This window comes from Mus caroli, unplaced genomic scaffold (genome assembly GCF_978045245.1).
Source record: "Mus caroli unplaced genomic scaffold, Mus_caroli_1 scaffold_19, whole genome shotgun sequence".
Taxonomy (NCBI): domain Eukaryota; kingdom Metazoa; phylum Chordata; class Mammalia; order Rodentia; family Muridae; genus Mus; species Mus caroli.
In genome coordinates, this window is record NW_028227274.1 from 34,840,549 (window position 1) to 34,860,852 (window position 20,304).

Genomic DNA, 20,304 nt, shown 5'->3' on the forward strand with positions numbered 1-20,304 from the left:
TGAAAGATGTGTATGACAAGAATTTCAAGTCCCTGAAGAGAGAAATCAAAGACGACCTCAGAAGATGGAAAGGTCTCCCATGCTCATGGATTGGTAGGATTAACATAGTGAAAATGGCCATCTTATCAAAAACAATCTACAGATTTAATGCAATCCCCATCAAAATTCCAGCACAATTCTTCACAGACATAAAAAGAGCAAGTCTCAACTTCATATGGAAAAATGAAATGTCCAGTATAAGCAAAACAATTCTCAACAATAAAAGAACTTCTGGGAGAATCACCATTCCTGACTTCAAGCTGTACTACAGAGCAATAGTGATAAAGACCGCATGGTATTGGTATGGAGACAAACAGGTGCATCAATAGAATAGAATCAAAGACCTAGAAATAAACCCATATACCTATGGACACATTATCACTGACAAAGAAGCTGAAAACATACAGTGGAAAAAGAAAGCACTTCAATAAATGGTGCTGGTCTAACTGGCAGTCAGTATGTAGAAGAATGAAAATAGATCCATATGTATCACCTTGCATGAAGCTCAAGTCCAAGTGAATCAAGGACCTCAATAGAAAACCAGATAGACTAAATCTAATAGAAGAGAAAGTGGGAAAGAGCCTCGAACTCATTGGCGCAAAATAAATAAAAACATATTTTTAAAACATAAAAAGGTGAGGCTGGGGAGATGGCACACTGGTTAAGATAACTTCCTGCTTTTCCAGAGATCTCAGGTTTAGGACCCAACAAAACTATCTGTAACTCCTGTTTCAGGGGGGTTTATAGTTTTCTGGCTGCATGGGGACCCACCCAAGGAATTATTATTCAACAACAAAAATGAGCTATTAACCTACAGAAAGCCATTGAAAAACTTAGGTGCACATTTGTAAGTCATAGAAGCTAAGTTGAAAAAACCCAATACTGTAAAATTCTGATTATGACATTCTTGGAAAATGTAAAACTGTGAGGGCAGAAAAATTATCAGTGAGTTGCAAAGATTCTAATGAGAATGGATAGGGAAAGATAGATTTACAGGATGGGGTTGGGGAGAGACAGTGAAACTACACTATTCTAAAAATATGTGCATGTAGGATTAAATTTATCCATGGACTCTATAGGACCAAGAGGGGACCTGAATTTAAAATATGGACTCAGTGATAAATAAGCAGTCTCATGAATTGTAACAAATATACCAGTGTGACAGGGGTACCTATAATGAGGAAGGCAGCACAGGTGTAGAGAGGGTATGTTAGAATTATCTGCATTTCCCATCCATTCTCTGTGATTTTAAAACTATTCATTAAAAGTAGACTTAATAAAGAAGACTTTATTGTCAACAAAATCTGTGATGAATCTGGAGTAATGAAGACAATATTGTAGTACATGATCTTCAGAGAGAAGACTGGAACACTGGGAAACCCTGTAACCACCATGATTTAGGACAGGGATGGCCCCTCAGGAGGGGTGCATCAACATTGTAACGTGATGTATTGAAATTTGGAAACCAAACTCTCCAACTTAATTCATTCAAAACGTATTTTAAGTTTATAGTATGTCTGTGTCTGAAAAGGAAACTTTCAAAATATACACATCTCTTTAACGACCCTGACTTGTAGAAACCTAAAAGTACTAAACAAAATTGAACAGTAACACCAAACCTAACTAAACACAATTAAGATGTTTCATTGATCAAAGCACAATGTCATCAAAATTCAAGACATACAGTGGAAAATATTTGAGCACATATATCTGAAAAAGAAATTATACCCAGAATATACAAGATACTTCTTCAAACCAACAACCAAAGAAACAGAAGAACTATATCAGAACTATATATATATATATGACATGAACAAGCATATAGAAGACAGTAAACCGATGGCCAGTACTGAAAATGTACAAGATTTCATGAATGATAGACAAATGCTAATTAAATTTACCCTGTTAAGTCACAATACAATCATTAGTGCTCTAAAAATTGAAATGACAAGACCAAGTGCTAACAGAGATGTGGAGCAACCGGAACTCTCCCGCTTTGGTGGCCTTTGTACAACTACACATGAAGAATGTTTATTCTTTGAAGAACTAAAGTAACCAAACCAGAGCAGGCCAGGTTCTCTTGGAACTTGGCCTATTTTATAATTATCAAAGCAGAGGTAAATAACATTTAAAAATTCAATGAGTAACACAATTATCACCCTTTTTCTCCTTTCTGAATGTATGGTTGTTTCAAAGCTAATATTAAAAAGTGTAAGATAATTTTCTTTATATTTATTATATTTACCTTCTTGAACAAAATCGAATTATCGACCTAAGAAAGAAGGTTGATTAAGCTCCTCAGGACTCTTACCAGGTAAAAGGAATGGCATCTTAGTTGTTTTGAAATGTATTCTTACACTCAAACTTAATTCAGTAAAATCATATTAGAACTTTCAGTTAATAAAAACAGAGCTTGCAATTCAGGCTGTGTGTTTAAACTAAAAGGATACTGAAACACAGCAAGTTTTAAATTGGAAATGAAACGAGAAAATGATGTGCAAAAGCAAATAAAGACACTTGGTGGCGCTGCAGGCTTAAGAGTGTCAAGAATGAGCTCTGCAGACGCCCAGGAAGCCATCTCATTAAGTCAAGAAGCAGAACAACGGCAGCTGCTTGAAGAAGAAGGTAATAAGTTAGGGTTTATAGAAGAATCTAGGAAGAAGGCATCTCTTCCTAGTCGGATTTACTCCAGTATCTCCGCGGACACTCAGGAGTGGACTATAATCAACCAGAAGCAGCAGCACCCTCTGGACTGAATCTGTACAATGGAGACAGTGCTAGCAAAAATGCCAGAGCAAAGGCAAGTCTTTTTTCTTACTATATTGTTTCTGTTGTGGAAGTCTGGCTCTGAGGCCATTAGATATTCCATGCCAGAAGAAATGGAGAGTGGCTATTTGGTGGCAAACATGGCAAAAGATCTGGGGCTCAGGGTTGGAGAACTGGCCACTAGAGGAGCTCAAATCCATTACAAAGGAAACAAAGAGCTCTTGCAGATGGATGCAGAGACTGGGAATTTGTTCTTAAAGGAAAAACTAGACCGGGAGGCACTGTGTGGGGCGACAGAACCCTGTGTGCTGCACTTCCAGATCATACTGGAAAACCCTGTGCAGTTCTTCCAAACTGAACTGCAGCTCACAGATATAAATGACCACTCTCCGGAGTTCCCTGACAGAAAAATGCTACTAAAAATCCCTGAGAGCGCCCAGCCAGGGACTGTGTTTCCTCTGAAGGCAGCCCAGGACTCTGACATAGGGAGCAACGCTGTTCAGAACTACACACTCAGCCCCAACCTCCATTTCCATGTGGTTACTCTCAGTCGCTCAGATGGCAGGAAATACCCAGAACTGGTGCTGGACAGAGCCCTGGACAGGGAGGAGCAGCCTGAGCTCGCTTTAATCCTCACAGCTCTGGATGGGGGAGCCCCGCCCAGGTCAGGAACCACCGAAGTTCACATTGAAGTCATGGACATCAATGATAACGCCCCCCAGTTTATACAGTCACTCTATGAGGTGCAAGTTCCTGAGAACAGCCCACTCAATGCTTTAGTTGTCACAGTCTCTGCCAGGGATTTAGATTCTGGGATATATGGCAATGTAGCCTACTCTCTATTTCAAGGTGATGGAATATCTCAACCATTTGTAATAGATGAAATCACGGGAGAAATCCGTCTTAGCAAAGAGCTGGATTTTGAGGGAATTAGCCATTATAACATAGAAATCGCAGCCACTGATGGGGGAGACCTTTTAGGAAAATGCACTGTGGCTGTACAGGTGTTGGATGTGAATGACAATGCCCCAGAGTTGATGATCAGGAAGCTCACAGTCCCTGTCCCAGAAAATTCCGCTGAGACTGTAGTTGCTGTTTTTAGTGTTTCTGATTCTGATTCGGGGGACAACGGAAGGATGGTGTGTTCTATCCAGAACAATATCCCATTTCTCCTGAAACCCACGTTTGAGAATTACTACACTTTAGTGACCGAGGGGCCACTTGATAGAGAGAGCAGAGCTGAGTACAACATCACCATCACTGTCTCGGATCTGGGCACACCCAGGCTCACAACCCCGCACACCATAACAGTACAGGTGTCTGACATCAACGACAACGCCCCTGCCTTCGCCCAAACCTCCTATACCCTGTTTGTGCAAGAGAACAACAGCCCCGCCCTGCACATAGGCACCATCAGTGCCACAGACTCAGACTCAGGCTCTAATGCCCACATCACCTACTCGCTGCTGCCGCCCCAAGACCCACAGCTGGCCCTCGCCTCGCTAATCTCCATTAACCCCGACAACGGGCAGCTGTTCATGCTCAGGGCGCTGGACTATGAGTCCCTGCAGGCCTTCGAGTTCCACGTGGGCGCCACAGACCGAGGCTCTCCTGAGCTCAGCAGCCAGGCTCTGGTGCGCGTGGTGGTGCTGGATGACAATGACAATGCGCCCTTCGTGCTCTATCCGATGCAGAACGCCTCTGCGCCTTGCACTGAGCTGCTGCCCAGAGAGGCGGAGCCTGGCTACCTGGTCACCAAGGTGGTGGCTGTGGATCGCGACTCTGGACAGAATGCCTGGCTGTCGTTCCAGTTGCTCAAGGCCACGGAGCCCGGGCTGTTCAGCGTGTGGGCGCACAATGGCGAGGTGCGCACCACCAGGCTGCTGAGTGAGCGCGATGTGCCCAAGCACAGGCTACTGCTGCTGGTCAAGGATAATGGCGAGCCTCAGCTCTCTGCCAGTGTCACACTTCAAGTGCTACTGGTGAATAGTTTTTCTCAGCCCTACCTTTCTCTTCCTGAGCTGGCGCAGGACCCCATTCACGAGGATGAAGAGATGCTCACTCTGTACCTGGTCATTGCCTTGGCTTCTGTGTCTTCGCTCTTTCTCTTGTCTGTCCTTATGTTTGTGGGAATGAGGTTGTGCAGGAGGGCCAGGGAGGCTTCTCTGGGTGTCTGCTCTGTGCCTGAGGGCCACTTCTCTAGCCACCTGATGGATGTTAGTGGAACTGGGACTCTGTCCCAGAGCTACCAGTATGATGTGTGTCTATCAGGAGACTCTAGGACTGGTGAGTTCAAATTCCTCAAACCCATGATTCCCAATGTAATTGTTCAGGACACTGTGAGAGAAGTGAAGGAAAATCCCCCCTGCAGGGATAGCTTTGTATTCAGTTAACTGTTGTATTTGTTTCAGTGAATTTGTTTTTGGCAAATCTATTGCAATAAGGTTCTTCTAGGAAAGTGAATCATTTTCTAAGTACTGACACTGTAATCAAAGTTTCTAGGGCTAAGGTGTTTGCATCTTTTTCACTTCGTGTTTTGCTATTGATATTAAATGTTAAGAACTCTTATATGCTAACTATACATTCTAGTTAGTGAGCTTCACTCACAGCTGAAATCCCTTTTACTCTGAGTATCTATGAACATATTTGTCTTCTGAACTATAAGCCATCACTGTATTAAGATATTTGAGTTGTGAACTTTTTATTCTTATAAGAACCATATATGCTATAGGTTATCTGCATTATTTTGCTCACCACATATCTAGCACATTGGTCTATGAATTATATTAAAATTTAAAATCTCGTTGGTAAACATTAAAGAGGAAACATAGAATTTTTCATCTCTGTCACTAAATAAAGGTGTTAAGACCTCTAAGAGTATAATCGGTGGTAGACCATGCATGTCTGTCAGGCATTTCCAAGTAACAAAAAGATACACACAATCCAACATAGTCAAATCCTATTAAATAATTGCTTGACACAATCTTGTTTTGAAAACTAATCTGAGTAACATAAGTAAGTTCCTTCAAAGAATCATTTTATTGAACAATCATTTTTTGTTCATCCTTGTATTTCAGAAATAAAAGTGTAAATGTAGCCTTTGTGGGTCTTGTGTTAATCTCAGTTGTCAACTTGAGATCTAGAACTTCTGGGCACAACTACGATGCATCATCTTGCTTAGTTAACTGAGGCGGGAAGTTCAGCCATGGAAGACCATTGTGGGTAGCACCATTCCCTGTGCTGGGATCCTGGACTGTATGAAGTGTTACTATGACCACAAGTGTTCATTGCTTTCTTCTTCTTGCTTGAGATGCAGTGTTACCAGTTGCTTCAAGCTCCTGTATTTCACCTTACCTATCATGATGTAATTTTAAACTGAGAGCCAAAACAGACCTTTCCAAAATTTGCTTTTGTTGTGATATCTTATCCATGAAATAGGAAAAATAACTGAGCCAACTGCATGGTTGCATGGCACTGGATAACATACCCAGGAACTGTACATTCTAAGCATGATACTCACTGTGGCCCTGTCTCTGGTTTATATCAATACACATATTTCCTTTGGTTTCCCTGCAGTTTCTCTTCACCTTTCAAAAGACCCAGGAATTTCTGGAAACTTCAGTACTCTATTTGATTCTTGTTATTAGTTCTCAAAATTTTCACTTTATATATATGTTTTGTAGATATAGAAAGAAAAGCAATTTGTTGTGATATTTAATTGCCTCCTGCTTTGTTATTTGGTGTAATGGTGAAGCATTTTCAGTTAATTTAATCTTTCAATTGTGCTGACTGTTGCACACTACAAAAAGTGATTGGTTCTTAATTGATTTGAACTATAATGAATGGAACAGAATTATAAATTACTTACATTCTATGATTTAAATAAGCTTATATGTGATTTCCAACTAGTTAAGATTTTGTGGGTACAACTGCAAAAAATAAACTTTGTTAAAGTTTTTGCAGAACATGAACAATTGAAGAGCTTGGTTTATAATCTACCATCTGCATTTATATCTGTTGCTTTTTAGTTGGTATGGATTAATTGAACAAAGAAATAGATTTCCTAATGAATCTTTCATTCATGTACATAAACATTCAACATGTTTAATCTTTATTTGTTTTTAAATCTCAAGTGTCATTTCTCTGGAGTTAAAGTATTTGCAAACTTCCCTGAATTAATGTTTCCCCCTAAAGATATAATGAAATAAAAAAGAAAATTTCTGATGATTTATTTTCTTAGAAAACTAATTTATAAACATATCAAAAAGACTTGAGTATGATAGACAACTCTAATGACTTACCCATTTTGTGCCAAGATGCCTGTTCTGGTGTGGTATTCAGTACTTAGAATGGCCACCTGTTATAGCCCAACAGACATGCATTTGCCTCATAAGTAAAAGTCTCTAGGTTCAATTTCCTCAGCATTAGGGAGAAATATTCCCCCTCTTACTTCAAGATCAAAAGTCATCAAATATATTCATTTTAAAATATGAAGTTAAAGATTATGCATGTGTTTAGTAAAATTCCCTTCTAACTTAGATGGATTATCTGACAGCAGAAAACATCCATAAAAATTGGCTAAGTGTCATATGTTATCTCTTCAAAGCAACAGGAAGCTGATTATGTGAGAACAGAGTCTTACAGTTATCTCAAAGAATAATCAACATGTGCATGATATAGACAGTAACTCAGTAGCTCTGACAAAAGAGAGGACTCAAGCCCAGGACCAGTTTTCCTTGTCACTTGTCGCCTCAGCACCCAGGAGAGAAGACTAAAACAGTAACTTGAAAATTCTCTGAAGGCAGAATGAGATCCTGTACAAAGTACACAGAGTAGAGGCCGGGATCTCTCTACAAAGCAATTACAGAGAATTCATGTTTGCAACTTGAAATTTGTCATGGTCAGGTTCTTGGAAGAGAACCCTGACTCAGCTCAGCAACTGTTTGGATTACAGTGACTGCACAGGATAGTGATCTATCGAGCTAAGAGCAAAGGGTGAGCTCCTTCCAGAGGAAGATAATAGAATCATGATCATCACGAATTTTACATAAATATCCAGCAATCAGTAGATGCACATCACAAACTGGATAATATAAAGAAAGCCAAGAAGAGAAAACATAAATTTCTGACCTAGAAGATCTATATACTAAAATCAACTAACAATGTCAATAAATCAGAAGAGTGAATAGTTTTAAAACAAGAAATAATTATACAAATAAATAAAATGAGAATTTCATAAGAGAATTGAAATTTAATGCTGAAAGTCAATTCCTTAGCAAAGAATGTCTATATAAAACTATATAAATGGTAAAACTTCACAGAAATAAATAAGGAATTAGTGGATGAAATGCATACTGACATGAGATAACTAAAATGAATTCAGAAAAAAATTTAAAGCCTTGAAGAGATGGCTCAAAATTTAAGAGCAAGTGGATCTGAGGTCATAGTTCAGCACACAGTCTGTCACAGCTGCCTTTACCTCTACCTCTGAGGAATTCAACACCCTCTTTAAGAACCTTCACATTCTCAGGACATATACTCAAATACACACAACACAAAATAAATAAAGACAATTCTATTTTAAAAAGTAAAAAGGCAAGGCTGGACAGATTGCTCAGTAGTTCAGAGTATTGGCTACCTTTCCAGAGGACCAAGGCTTGGGTCTCAACAAATTCATTTGTAACTCTAGTTCCAGGGAACTCTAGTTAAAGAGTCCTCTGGCTCTGTGAGCACACACAACGGGTATTGTTATTCAATAAAATGAAATGGGATATCAACCTATTGATTGATTGAAATCCATTGAAAAACTTAAGTGCACATTTGTAAATCACAGGAGCTAAGCTAGAAAAATACTGTAAAATTCTGACTATGGAGGCAGAACAACTACCAGTTATTTCCAAAGATTCTAATGAGATAGAAGAGAGAAAAAGATAGATTTAGAGGATGGGAAGTGTCATAGTTAGGGTTACTATTGTTGCAAGAAAACACCATGACCAAAAAGCAATTTGGGGAGAAAATTTTTTTTATTCTAGTTCCTGTTCATCACCAAAGGAAGTCTGGACAGGAATTCAAACAGGACAGGATCCTGGAGGCAGAAGCAGATGCAGAAGCCATAGAGAGTTGCTGATTACTGGCTCACTCTAGTGATGAACAACAATGTGAAGTGTAAGCTGAATAAACCCTTTCCTACCCAACAGGCCTTTTGCTCATTATATTTCATCACAGCAATAGAAACCTTAACTAAAACAAGTTTGTACCAGGAGTGGGGTATTTCTGTGACAGTTCTGACCATCTTCTGGGGAGGATTGTAGGAAAACTTTGGAACTTTGGGCTAGAGGAGACTTAGAGTGTTAGGAGTTCTGTGGGATATTATTAGGACTATGGAAGACAATTTTGAGAACAGTGCAAAAGGTGGAAGCCAGGCTTGTGACATTTCAGAGGAAAGATTAAAGACTCTATCAGTGTCATTTGCTATTTTGATTTAAGATTCTTTGGTTCTCATTAGCTGAGGCTGAAGAATCAGCTATGATTAACAAGATGTCAGAACTACTAAAGCAAAACCTTTGTGTTTCTGGAACAAAATTGATGCTGGTTGGCTGGAGCTAAGAAATCAGCAGTTATTAAAAAAGAGAGCAGCATCACTGAGGTGAAATCTTCTGAAAAGTGTTTTCTGGGAACACAAAGAAATTGCATTCCAGAGATAGTCAAAGCTGTACCTCATGCTGGCAGCCAGACTTGTTAATGTATATGAATCACCAAGGTGGTACTGATTTGAAGCCATGAAGGGGTCATGGAGAGCAGCTGAGGCTTGGCACTGTGAGAGACTAGGAAGGACCATTGGTTGGTGGCAGTTGAAATGCTAGAACTGAAGGGATCATGCAAAGAAGTTGAGGCTTGGCACTGTGAAGAAAGCCTATAAGAAGTTATTAGTGAAAGTGCAGCCTAGTTGCAATGGAAACCCACAGCTGATTAGAGATTCCAGTACCATAGGATGACCACCAAGAGCAACAGCAGCAGTAAAATGAAGTCATCTGAAGAGTAGAAGATAAGCTATGTGTGCTACAGAAGGAAGAGCTGAAGAAGTGATCCAAGCCCTTTGGAGGATCCCAGAAGATCATGTTTTGTATGTCAGGCTGACAAAGGGGTCAGTTTATTGGCAGGGTTCATGTATCATATGACACAAGTTAGAGTCATCAGGGAGGAAGGAGCTCAGTTGAAAACATGCCTCCATGAGATTCAGCTTTAAGGCATTTCCTCAATTAGTGATCAGTGAGGGATGGTGCAACCCATTGGGGGTGATATCATCCCTGTGCCCATGGTTCTAGGTTCTAGAAGAAATCAGGCTGAGGAAGCTATGAGCAGCAAATCAGTAAGCAGCACACCTCCATGGCCTGTGCATCAGCTCCTGACTCCAGGATCCAGCCTGGCATGAGTTCCCATCCTGACTTCCTCCAATGATGAAGTATGGATCTGGAAGTATAAGACAAATAAACCTTTCATTCCCTACCTTGTTCTTTGCTCATGGTGCTTTGTTGCAGCAGTAAAAACCCTAACTAAAGACAGGAAGAGACAGAGAAACTATGACATTCTAACAATATGCGTATGTGAGATTAAATTTATCCATACCCATGGATAACAAGGAGGAACCTTAATTTAAAATATGGACACAGTAGTAAACATGTAGGCTCATAAATTGTAAGAAACAGACCAGTGTGACAAAGCATATCTATAATGCACATAGTGTAGAGAGAGTATGATAGGTATGATAGAAATATCTGCAGTTCCTAGTTGTTTTTGTAATTTTAAAATTACTCATTAAAAATAGACACTTCTGGAGCTGATCCTGTGCCACATCGATCCATACTCAAATACCACTGGGAGAAAAAGAGGGTCTCCCAGGAGTGCTGACAAGCCTGTAAGCACAGGTAAAACCACCGCTTCTCCTCAGAGAGACTTGTCTGGAGACCTCAGGACACAGGAACAGAAGAACAGCCTGGGACAGGATCCTTCCAGGTTCCATCTGTGCCCAGAGTTGATCCTAGGCCAAAGAGCTCTATACCCAAATAGAATCAAGAGAGAGCTGGTCTCCTAGGAGTCGTGACACACCTGTGAACACAGGTAAGACCACCACTTCTTCTCAAATTCCTGGCCCAAGAGGTACCCATCCAGAGCCATCGGGACACAGGAATCAAGAAACAGCCAGGGACAGGATCCTTCTGGTTTCTTTCTGCACCCCAGAGCTGACCCTGTGCCACAGTTTCCATACCCAAATTTCTCCTGGAGAGAACTGGTCTTCCAGGAGTACTGAGACACAAGCTTGCAGGAGGGACAAGCCACAATCAGAGACAGCAAGACCAACTAACATCAGAGATAACCAGATGGTGAGAGGCAAGTGCAAGAACCTTACCAACAAAAACCAAGGCTACTTGAAATCATCAGAAACAGTTCTCCCACAACAGCAAGCTCTGGATAGCCCAACATACCAGAAAAGCAAGACTCTGGATAGTAGGTATAGAAAAGAGTGAAGATTCCCAACTTAAAGGGCCAGTAAATATCTTCAACAAAATTATGAAAGAAAACTTCCCTAATCTAAAGAAAGAGATGTCCATAAATATATAAGAAGCCTATAGAACTCCAAATAGATTGGACCAAAAAAGAAATTTCTCCCGTCACATAATAGCCAAAACACCAAATGCACAAAGCAAAGAAAGAATTTTAAAAGCAGTAAGGGGAAAAGGTCAAGTAACATGGAAAGGTAGACCTATTCTAATTACACCATATTTCTTATCAGAGACTATGAAAGCTAGAAGATCCTGGGTAAATGTTATACAGACCCTAAGAGAACAAAAATACCAGTGCAGGTGACTATACCCAGCAAAACTCTCAATTACCATAGATGGAGAAACCAAAATATTCCATGACAAAACCAAATTTACACAATATCTTTCCACAAATCCAGACCTACAAAGGATAATAGATGGAAAAAAACAACAAAAGGAGGGAAACCACACCCTAGAAAAAGCAAAAAAGCAATCTCCTTTCAACAAACCCAAAAGAAGATAGCCACACAAACATAAAAATAACATCAAAAAGAACAGGAAGCAACAATCATTATCCCTTACTATTTCCTAACATCAATGGACTCAATTTGTCCAATAAAAAGACATAAAATAACAGAATGGGTACATAAACAAGATCCAGTACTTTGCTACATACAGGAAACACACCTCAATGTCAAAGACAGACACTACCTCAGAGTAAAGGGCTGGGAAACAATTTACCAAACAAATGGTCCCAAGAAACAAGCTGGAGTATCCATTATAATATCTAATAAAATCAACTTTCAACCAAAAGTTATCAAAAACGATAATACTGGTCAAAGGAAAAATCTACCAAGATGAATTCTCAATTCTGAACATGTATGCTCCAAATTCAAGGGTACCCACATTCATAAAAGAAACTTTACTAAAGTTCAAGGCACACATTGCACCTCACACAATAATAGTGGGAGAATTCAACACTCCACTCTCATCAATGGACAGATCATAGAAACATAAACTAAAAAGAGTCACAGTTAAACTAACAGAAGTTATGAACCAAATGGATTTAACAGATATCTATAGAACATTTCATCCTAAAACAAAAAAATATACCTTCTTATCAGCACCTCATGGTACCTTCTCCAAAATTGACCATATAATTGGTCACAAAATAGGCCTCAACAGATATAAGAAGATTGAAGCAATCCCAAACATCCTATCAGATCACAATGACTAAGGCTGGTCTTCAATAACAACACAAACAACAGAAAGCTCACATACACATGGAAGCCCTACTCAATGATCTTGGATCATTGGATCAATGATAACTTGGTCAAAGAAGAAATAAAGAAATTAAAGACTTTAGAATTTAATGAAAATGAAGGCACAGCATACCCAAACTAATGGGATACAATGAAAGCAGTGCTAAGAGGAAAATTCATAACTCTGAGTGCCTCCAAAAAGAAACTGAAGAGAGCATACACTAGCAGCATAACAGCACACCTGAAATCTCTAGAACAAAAATATGAAAATACACCTAAGAGGAGTAGACCACAAGAAATAATCAAAATCAGGGATGAAATCAACCAAGTAGAAACAAAAAGAACTATTCAAAGAATCAACAAAACCAGGAACTGGTTCTTTGGGGGAAATCAGCAAGATAAACTCCTTAGCCAGACTAACCAGAGGGCACAGAGACAGTATCCAAGTTAACAAAATCAGAAATGAAAAGGGAGATATAACAGTAGAAACTGAGGAAATTCAAAATATCATCAGATCTTACTACAAAAGCCAGATTCAACAAAACTGGAAAATGTGGATGAAATGGACAATTTTCTAGACAGTTACCAAATACCTAATTTAAATCAGGATCAGATAAACCATCTAAACTGTTCCATAACCCCTAAAGAAATAGAATCAGTCATTAAAAGCCCCCCAACCAAAAAAAAAAAAAAAAGCCCAGGTTCAGAAGGGTTTATTGCAGAATTCTATCAGCCCTTCAAAGAAGACCTAATACCAATACTCTTCAAACTATTCCACAAAATAGAAACAGAAGCAACACTATTCAACTCATTCGATGGAGTCACAGTTACACTGAGTATTCTCCCTTGGAGAAGGAACGGTTTCTATCTAATCAGGAACCTGTCACAATTTCCTTTCATAGAGAACTTCATAAGAGATTTTTTTTCTATTTCTATCATGTTTAATGTTCCAAATAGATTTTTAAAACTGGTTGAGTGCATATTACTTTTAGCTTCAGAAGATATCATGTATATTTAAGAGGCATTTAACTATTATAAATTATTTTTATGCCTTAAAAATCTCAATACTGAGTTGTATATTTTAAAATAAATTTTATTAGTTTAATAAAAAGAAAGAAAAATGCACACTTTTAAAAGAAGAGACTTTCCTCTCAACAAAATCTGTGATGAGTCTGGAGTAATGAAGACAACAAGACTATTATATGATCTTCAGAGAGAAAACTGGAACATTGGGCAAACCTGTAACCACCCTGATACAGGGCAATGATAGTCCCTTAGTTATATAAGCTTTGTAGCATGGTATAAGATATTTGGAAATCAAAAATTATGTGTTTTAAGTATATAATATGCTTGTGTCTGAAAAGGAAACTTTCAAGATATACACATTTTTTTCTTTAAGAATTTATTTACTTATTTTTATTCACTTTACATCCTAGTCACAGCTTCCCCCCACCCACAGTCCCACTTAGAAATCTTTTCTCCCATTGCCCACTTCTCTTCTCCTCAGAGAAGGGGAAGCCCCCCTTGGGTACCACCCCACCCTGGGACATCTAGTTCCATCATGACTAGGTGCATCCTCTCCCACTGAGGCCTAACCAGGCAGTCCAGGTGTGTGTGTGTGTGTGTGGTGGGGAGGATCCAGTGGTAGAGAACATATGGAGAAAGCCCCACTCCACTTGTTATGAATCCCACATGAAGACCAAGCTGCAAATGTGCTACAAATGTGTAGGAGGCCTAGGTCCAGGCCTTGTATGCTCCGTGGTTGGTGGTCCAGCCACTATGAGTTCCCAGGGGCCCAAGTTAGTTGACTCTGTAGGTCTTTGGTGTCCTTGACCCCCCCTTCAAGCTTGGTCAATTCTATCCCCCACTCTTCTACAAAACTCACTGATATACACATATTAAAATTATTATCTGTATTGAATTGAATTATGGAGATTTAAAAGTACTAAACAACATTGAAAGGTATTACCAAATCAAACTAAACACAATTAAGATGTTTTATTGATTAAAGTACAATATCCAAAAATTCAAGACATACAGTGGGAAATATTTGAACATATATATCTGAAAAAGAAATTACACTCAGAATATACAAGATACTTCTCAAAGCAACAAGCAAAGAGAAGCCACACACATACACACAAACACACACACACACAACACACACACAAACACACACACACATAACATGAACAAGCATCTCAAAAGACAGTAACCCGATGGCCACTAAACAGAAAATGTACAAAACTTCATGAATGCAGACAAATGCTAATGAAATTTACCCTATTAAGTCACAGCACACTCAGTAATGTTCTAAAACCTGAGAAAGACACACCAAGTGCTATCAGAGATGTGGAGCCACTGGAACTCTCATGCTTCTATGGTCTTAGTACAACTACACATGAAGACTGCCTAACATTTGGAGAAGTAATTGAGCAATAGAAGGGCAGATTTTCTTGGAAAATCTTAGCCTATTTTATTTATTGTCTAAGTTGAGCTAAATAGCATTATTAAAATTCAATGAGTATACAATTATGACTTTTTCCTCCTGGATGTATGGTGTATTTCAAAGCAAATATAAAAAGTGTATAATTAATTTTTCTATATATCATCATGTTTACCTTCTTGAACAAAATGAAATTTCAAACTTATGCAAGAAAGTAGATTCGTGTACTCAATAGTCTTATAAAAACAAATAATTGTCTTTTAGTTTGTTTGAAAATGTATTTAGATGTATTCTTGGCCTCTGAAAAGAATCACGAATGGCATGGTGCACAGCTGCAAGTCCAACCTGGAGCTGAAGTGGTCCTTGTTGTGAGTGATCCTGGATAGCCTGAAGACCAACCCTAATTCCAGAAAACAGGAAAGACATCCAAGAGATATGAGAAGAAGTAGGAAGAAGTGTGGCAGAGGCCATAAAGGAGAAAAGCAGAGGAACCCAGCCTCAGCTGGACTTTGATGGAGGGCAGACTCCATTTTGCATCTGAATCCCAAAATATGGATTTAATAAAGAACATGGTTTCAGACAACAGTACCAGCCTTTGAGTCTCAGGGGACTACAGTATCTTGTTGATACTACAACTCAACTTAATGACCTAACCCAGATTGTGAATAGGAGAGGTGTGACCATCCAAGAATTTAAAAGCAATTATGGGGTCCAGCTGGTTGAAGAGGGTGCTGATATTTCTCAAGCAAAAGTTAATATTGAGGTGCAGTTGGTTCAATTGCTACAAGTGAAAAAAAATGGCAGTGTTGTTACTACAGCCTTTTATGATCCACGAAGTCTGGAGATCTTGTACAAGCCTGTTCCAGTCTTTCTGCGGTGACAACACATTCCAAATGATTGCTCCTACCTGAAGTGCTGGTACCCTATTATACTGATGCAAAAAAACAGGTTACCTGGCCAACCCTCCCGAAGCTAGACTTGAACTCACCATATCACGAAAGATGAACTCTTGAGAATGCTCAGCACTTGGAAGGATCCAAAGCAGATTTTCTTTGGTCTTGCTCCTGGCTGGGTGGTGAATATGGCAGATAAGAAAATTCTAAAACCTACAGATGAGAGTCTCAAGTATCACAGCTCCTTAACTCCCTTCCAGTAAAGCAGACTTGTGAGCCAGACAAGGGCTGAAAATTGGTTTCTTCTGGGTCTTAAAACCTCGGAGTTGATACCAGCCGTCACTGTGATCAGATCTCTTGTCCTTTTTCTACCTGATATTAAATCACAATCAGCAAATACTAGACAGAGGAGCTGAGCCTTTGAGGGTGCATGTCTCAAAAATCCAAATGGTAGCAGTCTTTAGAAAGGCGATTAAAAAAAAAAAAACCTGCTTAAAAATTAAAATAAATTTATTCTTACAGCCAAACTTCATTCATCAAAATCATATGTAGAATTTCTGGTTGCTAAGAACTGAGCTTACAATTCAGGCCACTTGTGTAAATTAAAAGGATACTGAAACACGTCAGGTTTAAAAGGTGGGTTGAAATGGAAATATGAACTGTAAGAGGAAATAAGGACACTTGGTGGCGCTGCAGGCTAAGAATATGAAGAATGAGCTCTGCAGACTCGCAGGAAGTCATTTCATTAACCGGAAAGCAGAATTCTGGTAACTTTGGAGGTGGAGATAATTGGATAGGGTTTATATGATCATTTGGGAAGAAGGCATCTTCCTAATCAGATTTACTCCAATACCTTCACGGATCCTCATGTGTGGATTTTAACGACTTGGAGAATCAGCACCCTCTGGACTGAATCTGCACAATGGAGACAGCGCTAGCAAAAATGCCACAGCAAAGGCAAGTCTTTTTTCTTACTACATTGTTGCTACTGTGGAAATATGGCTCTGGGGCAATTAGATATTCCATGCCAGAAGAAATGGAGAGTGGCTATTTGGTGGCAAACATGGCAAAAGATCTGGGGCTCAGGGTTGGAGAACTGGCCACTAGAGGAGCTCAAATCCATTACAAAGGAAACAAAGAGCTCTTGCAGATGGATGCAGAGACTGGGAATTTGTTCTTAAAGGAAAAACTAGACCGGGAGGCACTGTGTGGGGCGACAGAAACCTGTGTGCTGCACTTCCAGATCATACTGGAAAACCCTGTGCAGTTCTTCCAAACTGAACTGCAGCTCACAGATATAAATGACCACTCTCCAGCATTCTCTGACAAGGAAATGCTTCTAACAATTTCTGAGAGCGCCAATCCAGGGACTGTGTTTCCTCTGAAGGCAGCTCAGGACTCTGACATAGGGAGCAACGCTGTTCAGAACTACACACTCAGCCCCAACCTCCATTTCCATGTGGTTACTCTCAGTCGCTCAGATGGCAGGAAATACCCAGAGCTGGTGCTGGACAGAGCCCTAGACAGGGAGGAACAACCTGAGCTCGCTTTAATCCTCACCGCTCTGGATGGCGGATCCCCACCCAGGTCAGGAACCACCGAAGTTCACATTGAAGTCGTGGACATCAATGATAACGCCCCCCAGTTTATACAGTCACTCTATGAGGTACAGATTCTTGAAAATAGCCCTCTTGATGCCTTAGTTGTCACGGTCTCTGCCAAGGATTTAGATGCTGGAATACATGGTACTGTAACCTACTCTCTGTTTCAAGGTGGTGAACTATCTCAACCATTTGTAATAGACAAAATCACAGGAGAAATTCGCCTTAAAGGGGCACTGGATTTTGAGGCAACTCCGTATTATAACATGGAAATTGTAGCTACAGACCCAGGAGGCTTTTCAGGAAAGTGCACTGTAGCAATACAGGTGTTGGACGTGAATGACAACCCCCCAGAGTTGATGATCAGGAAGCTCACAGTCCCTGTCCCAGAAAATTCTGCAGAGACTATGGTTGCTGTCTTCAGTGTTTCTGATTCTGATTCGGGGGACAATGGAAGGATAGTGTGTTCTATTCAGAATGATATCCCATTTCTCCTGAAACCCACATATGAAAATTATTATACTTTAGTAACTGAGGGACCACTTGATAGAGAGAGAAGAGCTGAATACAACATCACCATCACTGTCTCTGACCTGGGCACACCCAGGCTCACAACCCAGCACACCATAACAGTGCAGGTGTCTGACATCAATGACAACGCCCCCACCTTCACACAAACCTCCTATACCCTGTTTGTGCAAGAGAACAACAGCCCCGCTCTTCACATTGGTACCATCAGTGCCACAGACTCAGACTCAGGCTCCAATGCCCACATCACCTACTCGCTGCTGCCTCCCCAAAACTCACAACTGGCCCTCGCCTCGCTAGTCTCCATCAATTCAGACAATGGGCAGCTGTTTGCGCTCAGGGCGATGGACTATGAGATGCTTCAGGCCTTCGAATTCCACGTGGATGCCACAGATGGAGGCTCACCTGCGCTCAGCAGCCAGGCCCTCGTGCGTGTGGTAGTGCTAGATGACAATGACAATTCACCTTTCGTGCTCTACCCGATGCAGAATGCCTCAGCACCCTGTACGGAGCTATTGCCCAGGGCAGCAGAGCCGGGATACCTGATCACCAAGGTGGTGGCTGTGGATCGTGACTCTGGCCAGAATGCCTGGCTGTCGTTCCAGCTGCTCAAGGCTACAGAGCCAGGGCTGTTCAGCGTGTGGGCGCACAATGGCGAGGTGCGCACCACCAGGCTGCTGAGTGAGCGTGATGCTCCAAAGCACAAGCTCTTGCTGCTGGTCAAGGACAATGGCGATCCCATGCGCTCTGCCAGCGTCACTCTTCACGTGCTAGTGGTGGATGGCTTCTCGCAGCCTTACCTGCCATTGGCAGAGGTGACGCGGGATTCCACGGAGGACGATTATGACGTGCTCACGCTGTACCTAGTCGTTGCCTTGGCATCTGTATCTTCTCTCTTTCTCTTGTCTGTGCTGTTGTTTGTCGGAGTGAGGCTGTGCAGGAGGGCCAGGGCAGCCACCCTGGGTGACTACTCAGTACCTGAGGGACACTTTCCTGGCCACTTGGTGGATGTCAGTAGAGCAGGGACCCTGTCCCAGAGCTACCAATATGAGGTGTGTCTTAATGGAGGTACTGGAACAAACGAGTTCAACTTTCTTAAACCATTGTTTCCTATTCTTCCGACCCAGGCTGCTGCTGAAGAAAGAGAAAATGCTGTTGTGCGCAATAGTGTTGAATTCTATTAGAACATTTATTTTGAAGCGGTGACCTAATTTTTCCTTAACTCTCTCTCTCTCTGATGTAGAATTGTATAGTGCCATGAGTCAACTCTTGAGATATATGTGTAATTTATCCTTTGTTTTGGATCAAACTATTCAGAGGTGATCCCACTCTAGAGAACTTGGTTCTTCTGCTTTGTGTTTGTTTATATTTCTATTCCATACCAGTGCATGCTGGATTTTTTAAATATTATAATTTTGCTTTTGGGGGGACTTGTATTTGCTGTAACAAATTGGAACTGCTGTCATTGTTAGAGATGACTTGTTTCGTTTTTGTTATTTCAGACAGGGTCTTACACTGTAGCCCTGGCTGACCTGAAATGACTATGTACAAATGGACTTTAAATTTCTGGCAGTCCATCTGCTTCTGTTGCCCTATGTCCAGATTATGAGCATGAACAAGTAGACTCAGCTGTGGTGAAATGCCTCAGTAACAATCAAATACTAGTTGTATTTTCTGTTTATTCTAGCCACTTTATTTCTCGATAGTCTTTTTGATGCTATGTTAAAAATGGAAACTGTGGGACAGCATTCTCTTTATTGTTGGTGGTATAAATATAAATAATGTTTGCACATGACATCTGAGGAAGCAATAGAATCATTATGGACTTCTTTGTTTTATTTTGCTTTTTTGTTTGTTTGTTTTTTCCTGTCTTGTTCCCTGTGATCAAAAAAAAAAATCTGTTAAGGCTTTAAGTCAAATTATAGCATGACAAAATAAAAAAAAAAACCCTAATGTTCATCTGAATGTGGTTTCACAAAGTAAGTATATGTCATTTCATCAGTGCAATGGGAAAATGAAATATTACTAACATTCCAGGTGCCACTCAAATGACCCTTTACAACCACTATTGTCCAAAGTATAGCAAGCATGCTGACTTCCAATCCTATAGTTCTGCCTCTTTTGAGTTTATGTAAATTTCTTGTAGGTTACCAGTTGCTTCTTTCACTCTGTATTGTGTTTATGAAATATATGCATAGTATTGCTTTAATGTCTGTTGTTTTATTATTT

The 20,304-nt window shown here is 40.2% G+C and overlaps 2 protein-coding genes and 1 pseudogene across 2 annotated transcripts; all 3 read left to right on the plus strand.

Moving 5' to 3' along the window:
• The first annotated feature begins 1,998 nt into the window (after positions 1 to 1,998).
• LOC110284906 (protocadherin-3) lies at positions 1,999 to 6,986 on the plus strand. Its single transcript, XM_085833534.1, has one exon. The coding sequence runs from the start codon at positions 2,805 to 2,807 to the stop codon at positions 5,196 to 5,198; it is 2,394 nt and encodes a 797-aa protein (XP_085689660.1). The 5' UTR covers positions 1,999 to 2,804; the 3' UTR covers positions 5,199 to 6,986.
• Positions 6,987 to 15,359: 8,373 nt separating this feature from the next.
• Positions 15,360 to 16,460, plus strand: LOC110285081 (large ribosomal subunit protein uL15m pseudogene; annotated as a pseudogene).
• Positions 16,461 to 16,662: 202 nt separating this feature from the next.
• On the plus strand, positions 16,663 to 20,252 carry LOC110284907 (protocadherin-3). The gene has a single exon (XM_021150903.3). The coding sequence runs from the start codon at positions 16,869 to 16,871 to the stop codon at positions 19,257 to 19,259; it is 2,391 nt and encodes a 796-aa protein (XP_021006562.1). The 5' UTR covers positions 16,663 to 16,868; the 3' UTR covers positions 19,260 to 20,252.
• The last annotated feature ends 52 nt before the right edge of the window (positions 20,253 to 20,304 follow it).